A 22041-nucleotide genomic window follows, 5' to 3' on the forward strand; every position below is an offset into this window, starting at 1 on the left:
ATCGCATGCACGAGCGCCACCACAACATCTCCATTGTTCTTTTGATGGACGTCGCTTATCTGAATCCCATACAGTAGTCGTATTTGTTCATCCAGGAGATACAAGGATCAAGGCCGGGAATGATTTAGTGGGAACCTAGGAGATGTCTACAACTATAGTCCTTTTGGAACAATTTGTATTGACCTTCAGGCATTTTTTCGTTCCAACTAGTGAGCAAACCGGACAACAACGTATAATTCTCCTATTCTTAGAGCTAAACTGAAGGATCTGACATCGGTGAGCAAACCGGACAACAACGTATTATTCTCCTATTCTTAGAACCGGTATCTTGTTGCAGTCCATCTCGCTCCATGTCGTAAGCCACCGATGTCCGGGGTCCACCAAAGTAACATATAAGGTATGTAGCATAAGGCATATCCGTGATCATCTTTCGAAGGGATCACGACCCAATAGTATAGCATGGCAGACAAACAAGGATGTAGGACCACTGATGGGACTCTAGCATACGTAGACCATGCATGGTAGGATTGCAGGTATGGTATCAACATCAGTAGCAAAGACATGCTATGCAACAATATAGCATCTACCGATAAAGAAGTAACAATAGCACTACTCTAATGCAAGCAATAGAGAGAAGGAATGGACGATGTCAAAATGATCAAGGGGGTTTGGTTTCCCCCGATCATTTCAGTGTCATGCCTGAGGAATGTCGTGCCAGCATGGCATGTCACGGTGTGCTAGTCGGGCCAGGATGATATGGCATCGCTACAGCCCGAGGCACATCGGGCTCACATCGTGCCAACCCGACCAAACCTGAGTCCCACCTTGAATGGAAGCACACAATGGCATACACACACACACACGTGTGCGTGTTCTACACATGCTTGGAAAATATTTGAAATTGATCAGTTATTGTGTTCCAAAGGTTACATACTAAACAACACACTAATTACAGATCAAACCAAGTGATTTGCCTTAGGCACGCTAACATCTCATGCTCTACTCGCTAGTTTCTAGCAAAGGCTCTTGTAGCTCTCACCGCTCGAACTGGATAGGAAATGCCCCGTGAACGTTCACTGCTTCAGGAATAATTCCATGTTGTCGGCATCCTTGTGGATTCAATAGGAGGCGCATTCCGCACATTCACGTCCAGTGGTAGCATCCGATACTCAATGTCCAGGTCCTTGAGAACTTTGATCATCTCCTGGAGCACCAGCTCCCTCCTCACGTACCTCATCCCCATGTCCTGGAAGTTGAGCGTGTGACAGAGCCATATGGATACTTTTAGCTTGTTGGTCTCATCTACATCCCGGAGGACAACCATCGCCCCCGGGTACCAATGCTCTTTCTTGTTGTTGATGTAACTGGTTTCACATGTTTAAAACTTGGTTAGTTCGTTGTAGTATACTAAATTACACAAGCAACATAGGGAAATTTCCAACATTACGTTTAATGTTAATTGTTAACATGCACATAGTTCAGTTGTTAACAAATCAGGTTTGATCAAACCATGGGATGAAGACACTTCTACTTACCGTAGAATTCTTTCTTTCATGAGTGCTAGTTTCGCTACCGGCGTGGCAACGTGAATATAGAAGTCAATTCCTTCTCCCATATCTGGACTCCTGTAAAAATTCATAATCGGTATGGTGGCCAGTATATTGTTTGGATAATATATCTTCAGGTTGTCATATCGAAGGAAGACTGTTGTCAAGATATTCATTTCCTCGACAACAACCTGAAATTCAGGTGGTTAAAGCTTTAGTCAATGAGTGCAAGCTAATATTAGATTCAATGAGGAAGAAACAAGTAAAATATTACCACACCTGAACTTCCTCGATTTCACAGCGGTCACCAACATCAAAAGGATGCATCACAAATAAGAAAACAATTGCCTCAAAAACTGCCTTCAAAGTGTCTCCAAATACAATAACTGCCACCAAAAATGGTGAACTGAGGAAGACAAGTAAATTCGTTGTCGCTATGCCAAGAATAAGGAGCCAGAGAACAAACACGATGATGCCACCAACTACATTAGTCATCTGGTTGAGCTTGGATACTGCAACTTTTGTATCATTAAGTGTTAGAGCAAGGGCTTTGCGCTCTCTAAATGCATTCACCTAGCAATGGTAGGAAAGGCATCTTCAGAATTCAGAAGTCAATCATAATTCCTTATTGCGAGTTAGCTAGTAAGGTAATAAGATCATTACCATCCAGTTTTTTAGAGACCTCTTGCTGATCCTATTGTACTCTTGTCCTCCTTCGAAAAGATGCATTGCTTTGAGGGCTTCCTCCTGCCTCATGAAGTGCATCAAGTCTGCTAAGTATATGTACCTGCATTATCCGTACATTCATGATCAAGAATCTGAATCAGCAAGGTTGCCACTATATTCGAACTACCACATAGGAAATGAACCTTTTTAACCGGCATTGGAAGTAATTAAACGTGAGCATTTATAAACTTCTGTAAACTATTCTCTTTGTGATAAACATTAAACACACAGCCGTGCACTACACAAGTCGTAACAATTAGCACACTATTTATAAATTATACAGAAAATTATACCATCAGTTCACATCATGAGCTCAAAGTTTCTACAGCATTACAGATAAACTACATTTGTCTATCAAGTAAATTGACTAAAACGACCACATTGGGCATATATAGTATAAAAAATCCACCGTTTCGCCAATAGTTTGCCAACACCACTGGTTTTTGGTATTCTTTTTGCCAAAAGCACTAACTGGTCGATTGAATGCCTTTTGACGTGTTAACTGACCGTCAACATGACCTATTGCAAAGCGATGTACCTATACTGAGTTGACCTGAACCTGTACCGACGCCTTGGCGTCAAGCCAACCACCGTCAAGCTATATGACAACACCACGTCAAAAACAAAAAAAAACAAAAACCTTTGTCAAGCACACTTATGAGAACCGACCGACATACAACATCCACACGATAGGCTAGTATGAAAAGAAACGTAATTCTTAATCGACTTCTCTCGCGCGGCATGACATCGACATATTGTCACTGCAAGGGATGAATTCAAGCAACGCATCATCTCTACATGCTCACTGCTACAGCATCGCCGATGATACATGACTAAGGTCTTCATCAATATGGTCTTCATCCATATTTTCGTCAACACATCATTACCGCGGCATCATCCACAGTATGGACATCTCCGGTGTTCTCTGATTCTACTACTGCAATACATGCCATTAACAATGGGAAGAACTATCTCACCATGACGGACCTCATGCATGAAATTATATACCACAATTTTTTTTGTATTTTTCTGAATTTTTCTAATATTTATTTTGATTTTTTTAGCGTGGGTACAGCTGAGCTTGGGAGCAGAAACTCCGGGTCCGGCTATAGACCTGCCATTGTACTTGCTTTTATACAAAGAACTAGTAGTACACACGAGGTTGGATTGCTAAAAGCCCGTCACGTGCCTTTGTTTATTGCTTTCTGATTACACGCCATAGGTTACAGCTATATTTATACTAGTACAAAGCTAGTACAAAGCAGTGCTAGGCGTACGATGAATTTTTATACGATGCTGTACGACACTGCTCAGTCACCCTCCGATCAAATCTATGAATGAACAGCAATCGTTGGACCACTGGGTCGGACATGAATCATACATTTGAAGTCGTACGCAGAGCTATTTCGTTACTAGCCTACTCGGATGAGTGCTACGTATCCCTCCCGGACATGCCGACGTGGTTAATTCCAACACTCTATGGGTTTCCTCTGGTATTGGCTAAACTGATGGTATCATCACCTATGACATGACACCCTTTTTAGTATCGGCAAGCTGTATCATTCACGACGGCAGCTCCGTCATCAACAACAAAGCATATATTTTTTGCACCTCCGGCTAGCTGCGTCTACACTGACAATTATGAACATTACATCCACGACTACCTAAACCACAGCTACTGCATCAACATGAAGGCTATGTTGGCAAGTACTCCAGGTCTTCTTGGCGGGTCTAAACGAACGACTACCTAAACCACGGCACATATGTATATTACTCCCTCCGTCTCATAATATAAAAATGTTTTTGACACTGCACTATTGTCAAAAACGTTCCTATATTATGGGACCGAGGGAGTAAAAGACAAGGACATCTAACTAAGACAAGAAAGAAATGCTTACTTGGATCGATGCTTGGCTACGTTATGGAAGATCTTCTTTGCGGCCATCTGTGACTCGTATTCGCTGCGAATATGTGTCGCTGACAAATCCCCTTCTCCTGTTGCCTGCTTTATCTGCTCATCTATAGTGGTGAGCGTCCCAGACCGAATAATCTTCATCAACCTTTTCATGTTCCAGGCTGAGACGTTGCTCCGATTGAGCTTATGGAGCTTGTCAATGCTTATCCCTTCATCAATCTGATGCTGTCTTTTCTCCTTAGCTAGTTGCTTGCTTCCTTGGCCCTGCTTCTTAGACATTGAAACCGATGGCCGAAAGCTCCTTAGCCCCGATAGATTCTTGGTTGGCATCGCGGCATGGAGATCACTCGGCTCAGCAAACATGGGGCCTTGTTCTTCAATTAGTTGCGGCCCCGAGAGCGTCTCAGTGACATATTGGTTGAACAATGACGCTTGAATCCGGTCAAAGTAGGTAGAGACATGGAAGGACGAGGCGAGCACCTTGAGCAGCAGCGTCTTGACAAGCCGGATGAGCGTGGCGACGAGCAAGCAGAATAGTATCTTCATAACATAGGACACCACCACCATGTGCGCGAGTTGGCACTTGTCGTCAAACAAGAAATGCCAGGCGGCGAGAACGAGGCCGAGCCAGAGCGTGTTCTGCACGGCGCTGCGGACGCCGTAGACGAAGTAGAGCACGCGCTTGCGCAGCAACAAGTTGCGCCCCACGCAGAACATGGCGATCCGGATGGCCCACCCGGAGACGAGACGGCCGCAGACGAGCGCGAGCGCGAGGAGCTCCCACTTCCAGAGCTGCAGCTCCCACACCTTCTTCCTGGACAAGATCCTTATGGTGGCACTGCAAACCAACGCCCCGACGAGGAGCACCAAGCTGACCCACTGCAAGATGGTGAGAGCGCCCAGCTTGCCACTCTTCAAGTTGAAGTCGTCGGGGATGTCCTCGTCCACGAATGGGTCCTCCTCCTCCCCGTCCATCGGACCCGACCAGCGCCACGCGGGAGACTGGCTGGGCTTAGGGGACCGTGAGGCGGACGACTTGTGCTTCTTGTCGATGGCAGGAGCTGCCGTGGGTGGCGCCGGCGGCGGGTCCATGAGCCGGGAGCGCGTCTGGGCTCGCAATAACGGTCCCTTTCCCGTGGAGGTAGATTTGCAGCGTACCATCTCGTCGGCGCGCCTACCGCTGCCCTCCGCGTCAGAGTCAGAGTTGGAGTCGGAGTCGGAGGAGATGTGTTTTTGGTGTTCGTCCTCGAAGGAGACACGCCGAGCGCCGTGCGACGGCCTCCCGAGCTCCTCCATCTCCGGGTCGAGGTCGAGCGACGGCTTTGCGCCGGACGCCCTCTGCTTCCGGAGGAAGTTGCCAATGAGGCGCGTGGGCGGGTCCTCGCCTCCCTCCATCGCCTGCTGCGGCGTCGGCGACGGTGGCCGATTCTTAAAGCTCAACTCCTCTTTCATTGATGTACAGCAGGCGATATACAGCAGCGTACTTGTACCCAAGTGGTGGTGCTTTCAATCCTATTATTGGTGTGGCACCAACTTTTTCTTGGTCGGTAGCGATTTGTCGGAGGCTCGCATTATTGGTGTCGACCGATGGGATGGCTGGGCCGACCTGTTTTTTTCCTTTTCTTTTTACTCCAAAAGTTGGGGCCCTTTATTATTGTGTAATATAAATTCGATTACAATCTGTCACAAGGTTACTAACAAGAAAACCTCAGCTTTCTTCTATCCAACACTCTGAGCTACTGATACTAGTAGCATACTTAGCACACATATCTGGTGGAACCGAGAAAGAGGTGAATACTGAAGATCTTTCCCTAATTTCATCAAACTAGACAAGCACAATTAACCTGCCCAGCATGATGGATGCCGCCCAAGACATACGCCTGGAAAGAGACGCTGTACCAGTAGTGTACTGGTGGCTCGTCTCGTCTCACTTAACACCCAGTGCAAGGGGTGGGTTCTCGGGTTCAAGGATTCACGGTGCACGCCGGTTTGTGCATGCATGTGATTGCTGCACTGCTGCGTATATATGTTTCTCGGTTAATCTTTCTCTCTCGTGGTTTTCATGGACGACGGTTATGGAGATGGATTGATAATGGACAATCACCAAGCAAGTCGGCTTGTCTATCAATCTCAAAGCCTGCTTTGCTCCACTCAACTCGTACAAGTTCTATGGAGAGCAGGCCCAGAACGAAAATGTAGGACCAAAGCATTTTGGACCCTCGCGTCAGTCACGCTGAATAGGAGAGCAACCAAATGTGCATGGAGCAGTATATGCCCAGCCAGAATCTTTGGTGTGAGGCAGTGAACACTATGATTTGATGAGAAGCAGTAAGTGGAAATATTTATGGTAGTTCAGAAAGAAAATCATCATGGCAGTAAATGTATTTCGTACACAAAATCATCATGAAGTGAGGGCAGTGAACGGTATGATTTCATGAGAAGCAATACATGAACAAAAATTCAATGAGCAAGTAAGCAATGGAATCCAACAAGCGACAGTTGCATGCAGCAGGTGTCGACGCTGCCTCTTGCAGCCTCTCTTCTCCCCGCTCTCAACTCTCTCTTCTGGTTTCTCTCATATCTTATGAACACACGCCATGGAAGGAACACACACGTAAGGGTCTATCTAGGACCACAAGTAGAAAACAGGGCTTTGGTCCAGGCGAGATAAGAGCTTTAATCCCGGTTCTGTTACGAACCGGGACCAATAGGTGCACCAGTCCCGGTTCGAGCGGCATAGGCATCAGTCCCAGTTCAAACGGGGCCTTTAGTCCCGGTTGGAGACACCAACCAGAATAAAGGGTTTGCGACCGGCTTTGAATAGTGCGAGCCCCTTTAGTCCCGGTTGACGGTACAAACCAATTTTTTTGCTAGCTCCAACCAGGACTAAAGATCCTGGGTTTAGGGTTTTCATAGTTCATTTGTAGTGTTTTTCAATTTCAGGCTAATTTAGCTCAAAGAATCATTAAATGCATGAAAAAATAGCAAATGAAGTCAAAAAGGGTTGAAAATTAAGGATGTGGCTTTGAATGGTTCATATTGAACACACAAAAATTCTTCAGTTAATATAAGTTAAAAAATGAAATGTGGTCAAACTCTGGTAGAACAGTGGTCAAACTACTTATTCAATAAATATTAGTGTTACTAAATAATTATTATTTTTTATAATAATAAATTCAAACTCAAACAGTGAAGTGTGTGACACCGTGGTCACATTTTTCTGATAATAATGGATATATTATTTGTCGAATTTTGATTTACAAATTTAAAGATATTAAATGAATAAATGGAATAATAATAATATTATTACTTATTTTATTTTCATTGAAATTCAATATTATTATTACTTATTTCATTTTGAACTTTTTGTATTATTTTCGATTTTTTTTGTTTTTTGAGAATTTTTGATTTTTTTGCAATTTATTCCTTTTATTGTAGTATTTTTGAGTTTTTAAACTAATCATTGTTGTTTATTTTATTAATTGTTGGGAATTCAAAAAATTAAATCATGTGACATCAAGACCAAAGGGTTAACAGGATTGGTAGCTTACTATTGTTAGGAAAATAACAAGTGCAGACTTGGAAACTAGGGGAGATAGAACCTGAAAGTTAAGCGTGCTTGGGCCGGGAAGCTAGATGATTTGGAATGGGTGTTGGTTAGAGATTAGAGATTAAACTCTTAAGCAATGAGGAGGGACGACTAGAGATTAAATTATCAAATAAATCAAAGATTTGGAAATCAGAAGAAAATTTAAGAAATTTAAAAACAAAATTTTGAAAAACAAAATTTGAAATTTTTTTTCCCTGCACAGTGAGCGGCCACGTGGAGGGTCTTTAGTCCCGGTTCGTAACACAACCGGAACTAAAGGGGGGAGGGGCTTTAGTCCCGACCCTTTTGTCCCGGTTCCAGAACTGGGACTAAACGCCCGTTTTCTATTAGTGGACACATCTGTCACATCTAAGCTGATGTCCACTCTGTTTGTGGTATATTTTCTTTTAGTTTTTGTTGTTACTTTATATATTTGTGGAAGCTTAGATATGACATTCTTAAAAACATCTAGATATGAATTAGACAAACTACACACGTAAACACACCTCACCGTGGAGAAACTAGCTTTGCTTTGTACCCCCGGTGAGAAACACATACGGCTACATTGTTTCATCAGCCCTCACGGCCTCTCTTTCATTAATCCGGTGCAACATATATATACACAAGGCTGGCACTCCTGCCATGTAAAACTCACGCCACTATCCCTCACCCATCACCCCAATAATCTCTCCATGATCCACACGATTAGATAACGCTGCATGTTCTTTGCAAAAAACAAAAAGATAATGCTGGATGCAATTAACTCACTTGACTCACTCGCTACAACGCTTCGTATCAGAAGTCTGAAAGAGAACTTTCGTCAGACGGCTCCTGTGTTGTTGGTTCTTCTCTAATGCCACGGTCTATATTTGGAACTAAATCTCTAATTGCTTCAAGTAATTGCACAATTGTACGTCCTGAGTTAATCTCACCCGTCCCAGCGAACTCACCATGGTAGGGGGAGTAAATTTCGCCTGACCCGCATGCCCGACCGCTGACGAGCGCAAGCGCGAGGAGCTCCCACTTCCAAAGCTGCAGCTCCCACACTTTCTTCCTGGACAAGATCGTTATGGTGGCACTGCAAGCCAGCGCCCCGATGAGAGTGTTAGAAGGAAGAAAGAGGTTTGATGGAATAGTTGTTGTATTGCTTAAGCGTCGTGGGCATATATATATGAGTATAATGATCAACTTGAAATACAAGACAAGCCAGGACAAATCCTAGTCTATCTTGTCTTTCCTAATAATCAATACACCCAACATCCCCCCGCAGTCACAACGGTAGCGACGCTGACGGTGAGAATGGAGAAAAATTCGAGGGAAAGTCGACAGACACCCCCCACAGTCGTAAAGATCGACGCATCGCAGAAGTCGTGGCTGGAGTGGAAACCGACGAGGTTGCTCAAGCAAGGCGGTAGTCTTTTGTGCCGATGTCGATGTAGCCGAGAGCGTATGGTCCATGTCGAGTCGGGGTAGCATGTGTCGAGGAAGTCACCAAAGAGCCGTGGGTGCAATGAAGCGCCGAGTCAGTCATTGGCGCAGTGGTGTCGAAGTAGTGGTGCGCCGGGAAGAAGACGTTGACGACGCGTCGCACCGGGTTTGCCAAACCCGGGGACACATCGTAGACGAAGGCACACATCGGTGTTGCCCGCACCAGGCATGCGTAGACGGATGAAGACGAAGTTGACGAAGCGCCGACCATGATTGCCAGGCCCGGGGACACGTCGTGGATGAAGGCACGCATCAGTGTTGCCAGCACCGGGCATGCGTAGACGAGGGACCTGCACGAGCCGTACGCCATGTCGGAGAAGTCGGAAAGGCCAGCAAAGAAGGACTCAACGACGGCTGCGGGCGCCAACCGGCGCGGGGCCGATGTCGCCCGCGGTTGTCGGAGTAGACGAAGTGGTCGGGATAGATGACGACGACGTGGCGGCGGCAGTCGAAGAAGAGCGGCGGCGGCGGCCTGACGGCGATGGCGTCGGCATAGTTAGGAGCGCGGCGGCGGTGCTCGAAGGAGGCGAGGAACCTGACAATGTGACGAAGAGCGGCGCAGATGGTGGCGTTCTCGCGCCAAGGGAGGTGGCGCGGCCCATACCACGAAAAGTCGACGCGTAGTGACGGTGGAGTGGACCACCGGTCGCGGTGCTACGGTCCGAAGGGGCGACGCAGCAGCGGCGGACGTGCGGCGGGGCGACGACGTGAAGGCCTTGGGGCGGTGACGGTGACCATGGGACGCACGCGCTATGGCCCGAAGGGGGGGGGGGTGTGCAGCGCCGGAGCGCGGGTCGTTGCAATCGCGGGGACGGCCTCGGGCGGCGGCGTGGATCGCGTGCCACGCTCGCTACGGTCCGACGGGGCGACGCAGCGGCGGTGCGAGTGTCGGTGCAGCCACGGGGACGTCCTGAAGTGGACGGTCATGGGGCGGCGGTGGACTAGGGGTCGCGGCACTACGGTCCGAAGGGCGACGCAGCGGCGACACAGGTCAGTGCAGCTGGGAGAAGAACCACGGGGCAGCAGTACTGCGGCCCGCAGGGCGACGCAGCGGCAACCGTTGCTCGATCGATGGAGGGACGCGCTGAACTTGGAGACGATCTTCACGGGACCTGTATCACCCCGACCCGGCGGCCTCGCGCCACGCAGCGGCCCATCATAACCGTCGTACACACGCAGGTGCGGAAACAGCTAGATTTTAGGATCGATTAACGCGCAGAAACGGCTAGATTTTAGAATCGATTAGGCTGATACCATGTTAAAAGAAAAAGAGAGGTTTGATGAAATAGTTCTTGTATTACTTGAGCCTCATGGGCATATATATAAATGTACAATGATCAATTTAAAATACAAAACAAGCCTGAACAAATCCTAATCTATCTTTTTTTTTCTTCTAATAATCAATATACTCGATAAGGAGCACCAAGCTGACCCACTGCAAGATGGTGAGAGCGTCCAGCTTGCCACGCTTCAAGTTGAAGTCGTCGGGGATGTCCTCGTCCACAAATGGGTCCTCCTCCCATCCATCGGACCCAACCAGCGCCACGCAGGAGACTGACCGGGCTTAGACGACCGTGAGGCGGACAATTTGTGCTTCTTGGGCGGGTCCATGAGCCGGGAGCGCATCTGTGCTCAGAATAATGGTCCCCTTGCCATGGAGGTGGATTTGCAGTGTACCACCTTACCACTGCCGCCCGCGTCGAAGTCGGAGGAGACGTGTTTTTGGTGTTCGTCCTCGAAGGAGACACGCCGAACACCCTGCGACGGCCTCTCGAGCTCGTCCATCTCCAGGTCGACGTCGACGGCTTGGTGCCGGAGGAAGTCCCCAACGAGGCGCGTGGGCGGGTCCTCGCCGCCCTCCATCGCCGCAAATTAAGGTGCGTTTTCCTCCATGAGATCCTTTCGTGATATGCAGCAGCGCACTTGTGTGTAGGTGGTGCTTTCAATGCAATGCTATAGTGATATTTGATTGAGCATGCAGTTTCGTTGTCGGCAGAGGAGCGTAGCTACTCGATTTCGCTGGTGGTTAAGTCGTTTGGACGAGCTCGACCAAGTGGCACCAACTTTTTCTTGGACGGTACCCATTTGTCCAGAGGCTCGCATTATTGGTGTCCTCTCTGTGTCGACCGATGGAGATGGCTGGGTCGACCTGTCTCTTTTTTTATTACTCGGAACTTGGGCCCTTTATATTGTTCATTAATAGAAACTCGACTACAATCTGCCACGAGGTTACTACCAAGAAAACCGGGGCTTTTTTCTATCAACACTCTAGCTACTGAGATTAGACGGTGTTGCAAATATGCCTTAAAGGCAATAATATTGTATTATTATATGGACTGTGCTAACTTCCGAATAGTTGGAAGTTAGCGACAGATTCAAATGATTGATCTGAGTATCATATGTATCGAGTGTACACAGAGCGCTCCTAGTTTCTTTTACGTAATCTTCTCCTTCCTTTTAGTATATATATGCATGCATATAGAAAAAAACAAAACTAATGATGTTAGCCTAGATTCTTTTTAATTTCGAAATTCAAAATGTTTTGTAGCTCACACTGTCGCCTTGATAGGAAAACCGTTTTCATATAAAAGACTCGTCGCGAGGAGACCTTCAAAACTAGATCTCATATTGATATGTTCCGACAACTTTTTTTCATGTCGAAAGTTATCTGACCCAAGCTAACTAAGTTATCACATCTCTGGTTCATAGGTTACCATCTTGTTTATATAGAAATTACCGATGCATAATAATGGTCAACCAACCTTCTCCTTGCGTGCAAATGAACTAGAGGACATAATAGTCCTATATTCCCCCTATTTTAAAATTTCAAAATGTTTTGTAGCTCAAATCACCGGTCCGATCAAAAAACCATTTTCACATAAAAAAAATTCACGACGAGAGCTTCGAAACTAGGTCCCATTTCGACGACTTCTGTTGGATCAAAAGTTACCATTTCTGGTCTAAGTAAGTTATGACGCATGTGCTACATATGTTACCATGTTATTTACACAGATATTAACATGGCATAAACTTGGTTACTCTAACCTTCTTATCAGGTCAGGTTAATATTACTGTGGTGTTTGTGCGTGAGTTATCACATATACAATGCATATAGTACCAAACTATTTACACAAAAGTTAGGGCGGGGGGGGGGGGGGGGGTTGTAAAACAACCAGCTCGCCAAAGTTATCAGGATCGAGGCACATAACTTATCAGGTCTACGATGCATGAGTTACCAACCATGCTATTCATACAAAACTTACTGGGAGTATATTTCATCGCCCCCCCTCCCCGACGCTAAAGTTACCAGGATCGGGGTACATACATTATCAGGTCTGTGATGTGTGAGTTACCATACTATTCACACCAGAGGGACATTTCATCAACCACCCCTGCCCCCCCCCCTCTCCTGCAGCGCCAAAGTTGCCATGACCGGGGTACATAGGTTAGTAGGTCTGCGATTTGTAAGTGACCATGCTATTTTTACACAAACGTTACCGGGGGTATATTTCATCACCCACCCCACCACCGCCCCGAGCGTGAAAATTACAACGAGGGTGTACATAAGTTATCATGTCTTTGGGGCGTAAAACATATCATGTTATTTGTAGGGAAGTTATCGTGGTATGTTTCAACAACTCCCCCCATCTCCACCCCCGTCGCTTACCAAGACTATGGTACATAAGTTATCAGTTTTGCAGTATCTGAGTTACCATGATATTCACGCGAAAGTTACTAGGGGTATATTTTATCAACCCCTCCTCCCCCAACCCCTCGTCGCCAAAGTTGCCAGGACCGGGGTACTTAAGTTATAAGGTCTACGCTGTGTGAGTTACCGTGTGTATTAGCATTTAAGTTATCAACGGTATATTTTGTCACCCCCTCGCCCACACTGCGACCGATGAAATCACCCGCGGTTAACAATTTCTGCAAGTATTAAATAAATAAAATTAGTATGTTTCAATTTGCTGGACAACAACTATGGCCGATGTGACTAGATGATTGGGCCAAAATTTTCAACACAACAACCTTAATTGTTAGACTTTTTTTACCGCATAGAGTAAAGTACAAAACTAATATAACCTGTGTCTAGTCAGCAAAAGGGGGCTAGCCTAGGTGGTTCATGGGAGTGTGCAGCAACCATTTGGTACTGGCTTCGACTCGTGTGAACGCACTTATTTTTGTATTGTGCAGTTGGGCGGGAGAGAATTGCATGGGTGCCCGGATGCGCTGGGATCCAGATTGGACGGATATCAACCCGTTCGGATATGTTTCAAAACTGAGGTGGTTCGGAAGATAGATTTGTCGTTTGGTGAAATAAAGTTGTTGACACATATAGTATGATCACCTCACTCAAAAGTCCATGGAATTTTCTTTTGAGAACATGCATGCGGGAGAACATATACACGTGAGGTCTAAGGCCAATCGTTGTACAAAAAAGCGCCCTAAAACAGGTCGGTACTAATGCATTGGTCAAAACAGGTCAAAAGGAGTAACCTTCCAATATCAAACACGAATTGTGGTTGGATTCACTAGTAGAAAAAGGCCCATTTGTCCCGGTTTATAAGGGCCATCTGTTCCGGTTGGGTAAGCGGGACTAAAGGGTCGTTACTAATGACCTAGGCCTTTAGTACCAGTTCTTATACACACCGGGTCAGATGGTCGTTCACGTGGCCGCTTCGGAGAGCCCAGGCAGGAGGGCCTTTGGTCCCGGTTGGTAGCACCAACCGGAACCAATAAGCTTCCACACGTCAGCATTTTAGCGGTTGTTTTTTTTTTTGAAAGGAGGTGGTTTAGAGGTTTTGGGGGTTAATTTAGATTCGTATAGGTAGCTAATTGAGAGATGTGTCCTCTCTTATCTCCGTGCTACTGCTACGCCTAAACATGACTTAGATTGAAGTGAGGCAACATGTGGTGCATGTCGAAAGTAATACTAATCCTAACTTGATCAACTTTGGATTGTACTATTTTCGACATGCACCACATGCATGTTGCCTTCACTTCAATCCAATCCATATTCATTTCATCCACAGATATATAATAACTCTTCATGCTCGCATCATGCATCATCATAATAACAAGTCCTACTAATCATCATCATACAACTTCTACTCGTTATTAATAACAAGTCATACGATCATCATCCTAATAGTCATCGAACCAAACCTACTTTGTTCTTAGCACATGATCATCAGTATTAGGTAGGACCTAAATACCCTCTTTAAGGTAAAATAGCATAAAATAATATAGACCCTGACTCTCCATTATGGAGAATGGAGATCATCACGTCTCCAATTCTTGCGCTTCGCATCCTTTTGCTTCCAAAAACCTCCTTACGACTGTCCATACATTTTTTCCATTTACTGATTAGCATGTCTCCACTTCTTTGAGAAATCCGGTATGGACAGTTGAGATTCGTAGGATGACCTGGATATATGTTCAAAACACGAAGGCTGCCATTCTGATACATCAAATGAGGCACACAATCCTCTGGGATTCTTTGTTGAAAAACATAATAATAAGTTCATAGTTAGCAATGATGTACTAGTTTTAGAAGTATGCAAAAGATGCACGGATGTCGTAATAGTAAAATATCTTACCAGGGCATCTCCATGGTAGTTACCGTAGTTCAACACGTCCACTAGTGGCACATATTGACCATAATGTTGAGGAGTTTGATTGTAGATATTGTAATTCTCAATATCAGTACAAAATCCGACCAGATGAATTTTCTCCAGATAAGTTAATTCGGAGCCATCGGTATAGTGGGTTTTGTCTACCATGTTCCGCACATTTTGAACAATGAAAATAAGCTATCAACTATTTTGAAATAAACAATATAAATTAGCTAATAACTATGTTTGAGAAACTCACATAGCGGTAGAACTGGAGGCGTATCAACAAGGACCCACATGTCCATATTGCCTTGCTCGATTTCAGGATCACCAAGATCCATGGTGACAAGCACACCCTCATCAAAATCATACATCTTGCAAAATGCTTCCCAATTTTTGCAACCAAAATGGATTACGCTCTCAGCATTATACAGATGTACTTCAAAATCCACATCATGATGGGTCCTTAGGTGAATTTTCTTTGTTTCAAAATTTTCATGGTCTTCAAAATCCATCCTCTCCAAGACATAGCGTCTTGCATGGCATGTGATAAGCTATACTTGAATTGTAAAAGATGAAAATTACACATTGAAATAGTTGAAGTCATGCTTAATTACGAAAAAACACTTATCGCCGTTGTGTGCCGTTTCAACATCGAAGGTCTCCTCGAGCTTAATGCTGAAGCGCCGATCATCGTCCAGGTGAGGCCTGTCGCACAAACCTCGATTGTCGTGGCACCACCCACACTCCCTCGGGAGACTTTCGTCGTCCGATGATGACATTTCCTACGTTCATAATTCAAAGATTAAACTTGTGCAATTAAATATATGTACTACAAAAACTAAATTAGGTCATTATTATTCATCACGGGTTGACTATCGGTTTGTCGAGTCTTTTCTTAAAAACTCTCAGCTCACGTGGTGTACACATACGATCGTTGGTGATGGTCGCTCCTCCATTTGTCCCAGAGTGCATTACACCAAAATGTCTAGCACACGGGAACGAAGGAGAAGCGACCCCCACGACAACAGTCGGGATTCTTCGTCCTCTCATATATATATATATATGGTGGAACTCTCCCTCACTGATTCCTCTCTGACATATATTTGCGATCGTCGGTGATGGTAGCTCCTCCTTTCGTTCCCGAGTGCATTACACCAAATTGTCTAGCACAGGGGAACGAAGGAGAAGCTACCCCACGACAACAGTTGGGATTCTTCGTCCTCTCATATATGGTGGAGACTCGACAGACTTAAAGTCAACCCGAAATATCATTTAATTATCTTTCTAAAAGAGGATTTGGTTGGTCTCACCTCGATGTAGGAGGGGGTTGGTGACGCGGACGATGGCAGGGATGATGGAGGGGCCGGGGGCTCCTAGATTTCTGCGAAAACAAAAAACCCTATAAGCTATCAACTAATCATATGCATATGCCTTGCATAGTGCTCTCCAATTATAGCATTCAAAGTAGGAGTAGTTTTCCAATTTGAGCATTCAATAAGAAAAATCAAATCGCAAAATAAAGTAGTATTCAAATTAGGATGCATTCAATTATAAGCAAAACTACATCATCTCCATGTGTCCATACATCGTCGAATATTATCACTAATACACCTCGAATACTATCATACATATAGCATGGCCAGTACAGCTAGAACCGTAGCGCCCGACGGGTATCGGCGCGGGCGGTGGACACCCAAAGGGAAGGAACCATCACAGGATCATAGCTCCAGTGAGATCCCTGAAGAACCTGCCAGATATTTTCGAACTTGCCCTCCAACGCAGCCATGTAGCGACAGACGTGCTGGTCCTCCTCGCTGACACGATGACATATCACCTCCGCGGTGTCCGGAAGCCTCGGCACAGTCACTGGCCCACGCGACCGCCACCAAACAAGGATCGGGTCAACGACGGGCTGGTTCCTCACCTACCTACGCCCCCGGAATGTAGCACCTCCCAAAACCAGCCCGACGGAGCCCAGTCCCGGACATGGCCCCTCTGATCAAGCCGGCCTCCTCCGCCGAGTCGACGACGAGGATGCGGGATAGGCATCATCGACGTCGATGCGGGAATAATTGCTTTAACTAAAAAACAAACTAGTTCTATTAATTTCCTTACTATAAATAGAATAAAGTAGTACTTACTAAAAATAAACTAGCTAGTTTAACTAGTTCTATTATTTTTCTAACTAATTCTATTAAACACTTTCTAAGTAGTACTTACTAAAAGTTATCGGGGAGGGGGTACGTATATCGACAACGACATACCCGATAAAAAAATAAGAAGAGGAAGAAGAAGAAAAAAAGAGGAGAAGAAGAAAGGAATAGAGGAGGAGATCGAAGAAAAAAAAGAAAAAAAAGAGGAGAAGAAGAAGGAATAGAGGAGAAGAAGAAATAGAATAATATATTATTCTACTTTTTCTTCTTCTCCTCTATTCCTTCTTCTTCTACTCTTTTTTTTCTTTTTTTCATCTTCTTATTTATTTCTCCTCTTCTTCCTCTCCTCTTCTTATTCTTCTTCTTCTTCTTCTTCTCCTTCTTCCTCTCCTTCTTCCTCTTCTTATTTTCCTTTTTTCTCTCCTTCTTTTTCTTCTAAATATGAACATACATAAATGACTTTGATCATACACAATTTTCAGGTTCCTACACAATATGAACACATACATAAAAATTCTATGAAAAAAATCATAAAAATTCTATGAACAAAATTACAACAGAAAAAAATCATAAAAATTCTATGAAAAAATTGACATATTCTTTGCATATGAACATACAAACATTTGCATATTCAATAATAATATCACCCAAACAATCTAAACTACACATTTAAATTACAACAACTAAATTAACTACACATCTAAGTACACATCAAAATTAATACAACTAAATTGCAAATCTAAACTACACACACACACACACACACACACACACACACACACACACACACACACACACACACACACACACATATATATATATATATATATAATAGCTAGGGGGCGCGGCGGCAGCGGCGGCAGTCATTACAGGGAGGAGGAGGAGGCGGCAGCGGCGCTCACAGGGTGCGTGGCGACGATGACGAGGAGGCAGCGTCGAGGCAGGGGCGGCGACGGCGTCGGGGTGGGGCGGGACGGCGACGGGGCGTGGCGCAGGGGCGTGGCCGGTGACGGCGTGGGCTCGAGGGCGGCGGATGGCGTCGGTGTGGGCTCGGGGGCACGGGCAACGGCGACGGCGGCGTGGCAGCCTAGCGGCGTCGATGAGGCCGGCGTCGTCGGGCGGCAACTGACAATGAAATCTGAAAAAATGCTAAGGGCTGGCTTATATAGGAAAGGCTTTAGTTCCGGTTCGTGGCACGAACCGGTTCCAAAGCCAGCCTTTGGTCCCGGTTGGTGGCACCAACCGGGACTAAAGGCCTTTTGCTGCCCGCATCGCGGCACGAAAGTTTAGTCCCACCTCGCTAGTTGAGGGAGCTCGAGAGTGGTTTATAAGCTCCACTCCCGCTAGCTGAGGGCATACGACCTTTTTTGCTGCGTACGTACTGTCGGGCAATTCGTTATCCTTTGGAAGCTTCTTCTTCAATATTTTCAGTAGCTTCTCAAATCCTTTGTCAGGCACATCATTCTCTGTCTTTCACTGCAGCAATTCCAGTACGGTACCGAGCTTTGTGTTGCCATCTTCGCAATTGGGGTACAACCGTTTTTTGTGATCCTCTAACATGCGATCGAACTTCAGCTTCTCCTTTCCACTTTCGCACTTTTCCCTTGCATCAACAATGACCCGGCGGAGATCATCATCGGGCACATCGTCTGGTTCCTCTGGATCTTCAGCTTCCTCTTGATCTTCAGCTTCCCCCGTTGCAGCATCACCGTATTCAGGGGGCACATGGTTGTCATCGTCCTCCTCTTCTTCGATGTCTTCGATCATAACCCCTATTTCTCCGTGCTTCGTCCAAACATTATAGTGTGGCATGAAACCCTTATAAAGCAGGTGGGTGTGAAGGATTTTCTTGTCAGAGTAAGACCTCGTATTCCCACAATTAGGGCATGGACAACACATAAAACCATTCTGCTTGTTTGCCTCATCCACTTCGAGAAAATTATGCACGCCCTTAATGTACTCAGAGGTGTGTCTGTCACCGTACATCCATTGCCGGTTCATCTGCGTGCATTATATATAATTATGTGTGTCAAAAGTAAGAAAATTAGAAAAGTATGTATCTAAAGTAAGATTTTTTTTCTTACAGAAAGAAGATAAGAACAAGAGGCTCACCACGGTGGTGCCGGCGATGAGATCGGCACGGGCGATCGACGACGGTGAAGACGAGGACGGGGCGTGACGGACCGCTAAACCTAGTCAAATCTCGGAAAAAATGGAGTCCGGAGGTCGAGCTTCGAGAGGAGAAAGCTTAACTAATGTGGCTCGGGCATTTCATCGAACACCTCATGTGCATAGGAGGTGAGCTAGAGCACCCAATGCCCTCCCCCTCGCCGACCAGCAAAAATCAGAGCACCGTGGAGTGCTCCGCTCGCCGGCGATGGGGTATATATAGGCAACTCATTGGTCCCGGTTCGTGGCTAGAAGCGGGACTAAAGGCCATCCTTCTGTCCCGGTTCTTGCCACGAACCGGGACCAATGGTTGTGGGCCAGGAGCGAGGCCCATTGGTCGCGGTCCGTGCGAAGAACCGGGATAAATGGGCCCAGACGAACCGGGATCAATGCCCACGAGGCCCTGGCCGGCCCCATGGACTCACGAACCGGGACAAATGCCTCCATTGGTCCCGGTCCATGACAGAACCGGGACTAATGGGCTGGCCAGGCCCGAACGAAAGCCCTCTTTTCTACTACTAATTAGTTGGTTGTCATGTTAAGCTTGGATAGAGGAGGTGTGGGTCCGATTCCTGCATCTGAAATCGAAGGCAATTAATGCGTACACATCTATAACTAAAATCCGTACGTCAGGATTTTGCTTCCATTATTCATAATTAAGATTTTATATTTCATGCTATAACTACTATGATCCTATAATATGTGATTTAGTGGAAAACTCATATGCACATGTGGAATGATAAACGGTGAACAATAGATTCCTGTTATCGCCTCTAAGAACGGCTCAAGTGTTGTTGGTGATCCCGTTTTCTAGATCTTAGGATATCGTTAAGTGTAATGATCGTCCTAAAACAACATTAAGTGTATGATGTTAGAAGAACAATCGTATTGAATCGACCCAATACTTGTCTGTTATACTTTGTGATCATATCGTCTAAAATCATCTATTATAACACGGAGTGTTAGCATGTGTTTTAGTTCCTCAGACCATAAGAGTGTCTCGGTCACTTCCTACCGGATGGTGGGCTTTGGAGTTGCTCAAACGTCATCTGTAACACGAGTGATCGTAACGACAACTTTCAGGCTCACCGGAAAGTTTGACAAGTGACCGGACAACTCGAGATTGGGATTTTCTCCTCCAACGATGGAGAGATATTCTTAGGGCCCTCTAGGTGTGCGGAATCCATCATCATCACAGGTATGCCGGGAAACGTCAACAAGAAACAAGAACAAAGCCGATAATGGGAGCAACGGTATAGTGAGCATGGAGATGACTCAGGAGGATACCGATGCACACCGGGTTTTGCAATGTATCGCGAAGCAATGGGAACATAACATGATAACCAAAGGTTCACTCGAATATCATTCGTGTAATCATAGGGACCGATATGGATGTCCACGGTTCCGCTATCATCATTGAACGAAGGGGTTTCGTCCATGTCTATGATTTACGGAACCTATGGGGTCATAATCATAAGGTAATCAGGATCTGTTGAGTGTTAGTAGGACAGGAGTGATGAGAATATATTTTGTGGAACTGTTTCATGAATATCCGGAATAGTTCCGAGAGGTTCAGGAAGCATTTCGGGGGCACGAGAAGGGTTTCGGTGAATATCGAGTAATATCAGGTATTACCGATTAATATATAGGTGAAAAATGTTTTCAGGAATGTTAAATTATATATATATATAAATATAATGTTTTGAAAATGTTTAGAATAAATATATATTTAATTTAATATCAATGGGCCTAATAAGGCCAAGTGGTGGAAGACCACTTGGGCCATAAAGGCCCAATAGGGGTGGCGTCCCCTTCTCCCCATGGAAAGGGGGAGGGAGGCCGAATTGGAGAGGGATTCCACCTTCCCTTGGCCGGCCACAAAGGGGAAACTTTCCCCCTTGTGTGGCACGCCCTCCTCCCCTACCAACCTATATATACTAGAGCATTTCCATCCTTTTAGAACACAAGTTTCGAAGCCTCCTCTAGTTGATCTAGTGCACGTTCTAGTTGGTCCTAGTTGACTAATTAGAGCGAGCCATAGCCACCTCTAATCTAATAATTGGAAGCCCCATGTGGTTCTAATTCCCTCCCTCTAATTCTCAGGTGATGATTTGCTCCAGACGGCGAAGCGCTGCCGGATCATGAAGACCGTACTCTTGAAACCAAATAGAGAGGTCGTGCTTTCGGTCTTCCGTTCAAGGGATTGTTCGTGGGTGGTTCGCAGGATAGTCATCGACGTTCAAGGGACTCCAAGTACGATCTACCCCGACTCGTCTACTTCCGCTGCACTCCTGGAGTCGGTAACGATTGTTGATCACATCCCATTATGCATCTTCATATTGTTCCTGGGTGATCGTAGGTCGAATGTTTTTGCTTTCTACTACGTTTCCCAACAGTGGCATCATGAGCAGGTTTATGAATAGATGCAGGTTGCGATCTACATCACATATGATATGTGAGGGTTGATGTTCTTGCTATGCTTCCAAAGAGTATCGCTTCGGTTAAGTTCATGGACAAAATGATGTAGTTTTGCTACAAGGTTCTGACAATCGATCGACTCTGGTTGTCGGCGATCTATTAACAGTTCCTTGGGCTACATCATAGTCGAGAATAGTGAATTGTCGCGTCCACAAGAGGGTGCCGAAAATGGATGATCTTATATGGGTCACGCGTATTGACGAAGTTTAGTGTGGGGGATAAGACTTTTAATTAAGTCTCTCTTCCACACACCCCGAAACATAATCTAGCACCAAGAACACATCCTTGTTGTGGTAGCTAGTCTTAATTGATAAAACTGGTTAACCACGTAAATAGAAAATTTCTAAAACCGATTAGA

The 22041-nt window shown here is 45.5% G+C and overlaps 1 protein-coding gene across 1 annotated transcript; it reads right to left on the bottom strand.

Moving 5' to 3' along the window:
• Positions 1 to 892: 892 nt before the first annotated feature.
• On the bottom strand, positions 893 to 5666 carry LOC125542847 (mechanosensitive ion channel protein 5-like). The gene is made up of 5 exons (XM_048706076.1): positions 4172 to 5666; positions 2211 to 2334; positions 1827 to 2120; positions 1536 to 1738; positions 893 to 1364 (listed from the first exon to the last, which is right to left on the bottom strand). Exons 1-5 carry the CDS (start codon positions 5638 to 5640, stop codon positions 1082 to 1084), a joined length of 2373 nt encoding a protein of 790 aa, XP_048562033.1. The 5' UTR covers positions 5641 to 5666; the 3' UTR covers positions 893 to 1081.
• Positions 5667 to 22041: the final 16375 nt, after the last annotated feature.

Source organism: Triticum urartu, chromosome 1 (genome assembly GCF_003073215.2).
Source record: "Triticum urartu cultivar G1812 chromosome 1, Tu2.1, whole genome shotgun sequence".
Taxonomy (NCBI): Eukaryota; Viridiplantae; Streptophyta; class Magnoliopsida; order Poales; family Poaceae; genus Triticum; species Triticum urartu.

Bases quoted from the DNA above. Each gene is read 5' to 3' on its own strand.
- LOC125542847 (XM_048706076.1), bottom strand. From the start codon at position 5,640: ATGAAAGAGGAGTTGAGCTTTAAGAATCGGCCACCGTCGCCGACGCCG. The intron at 2,335-4,171 runs GTAAGCATTTCT...CGGATAATGCAG, and splicing joins GTAGCCAAGCATCGATCCAA to GTACATATACTTAGCAGACT. The intron at 1,365-1,535 runs GTAAGTAGAAGT...ATGTGAAACCAG, and splicing joins ATGAAAGAAAGAATTCTACG to TTACATCAACAACAAGAAAG.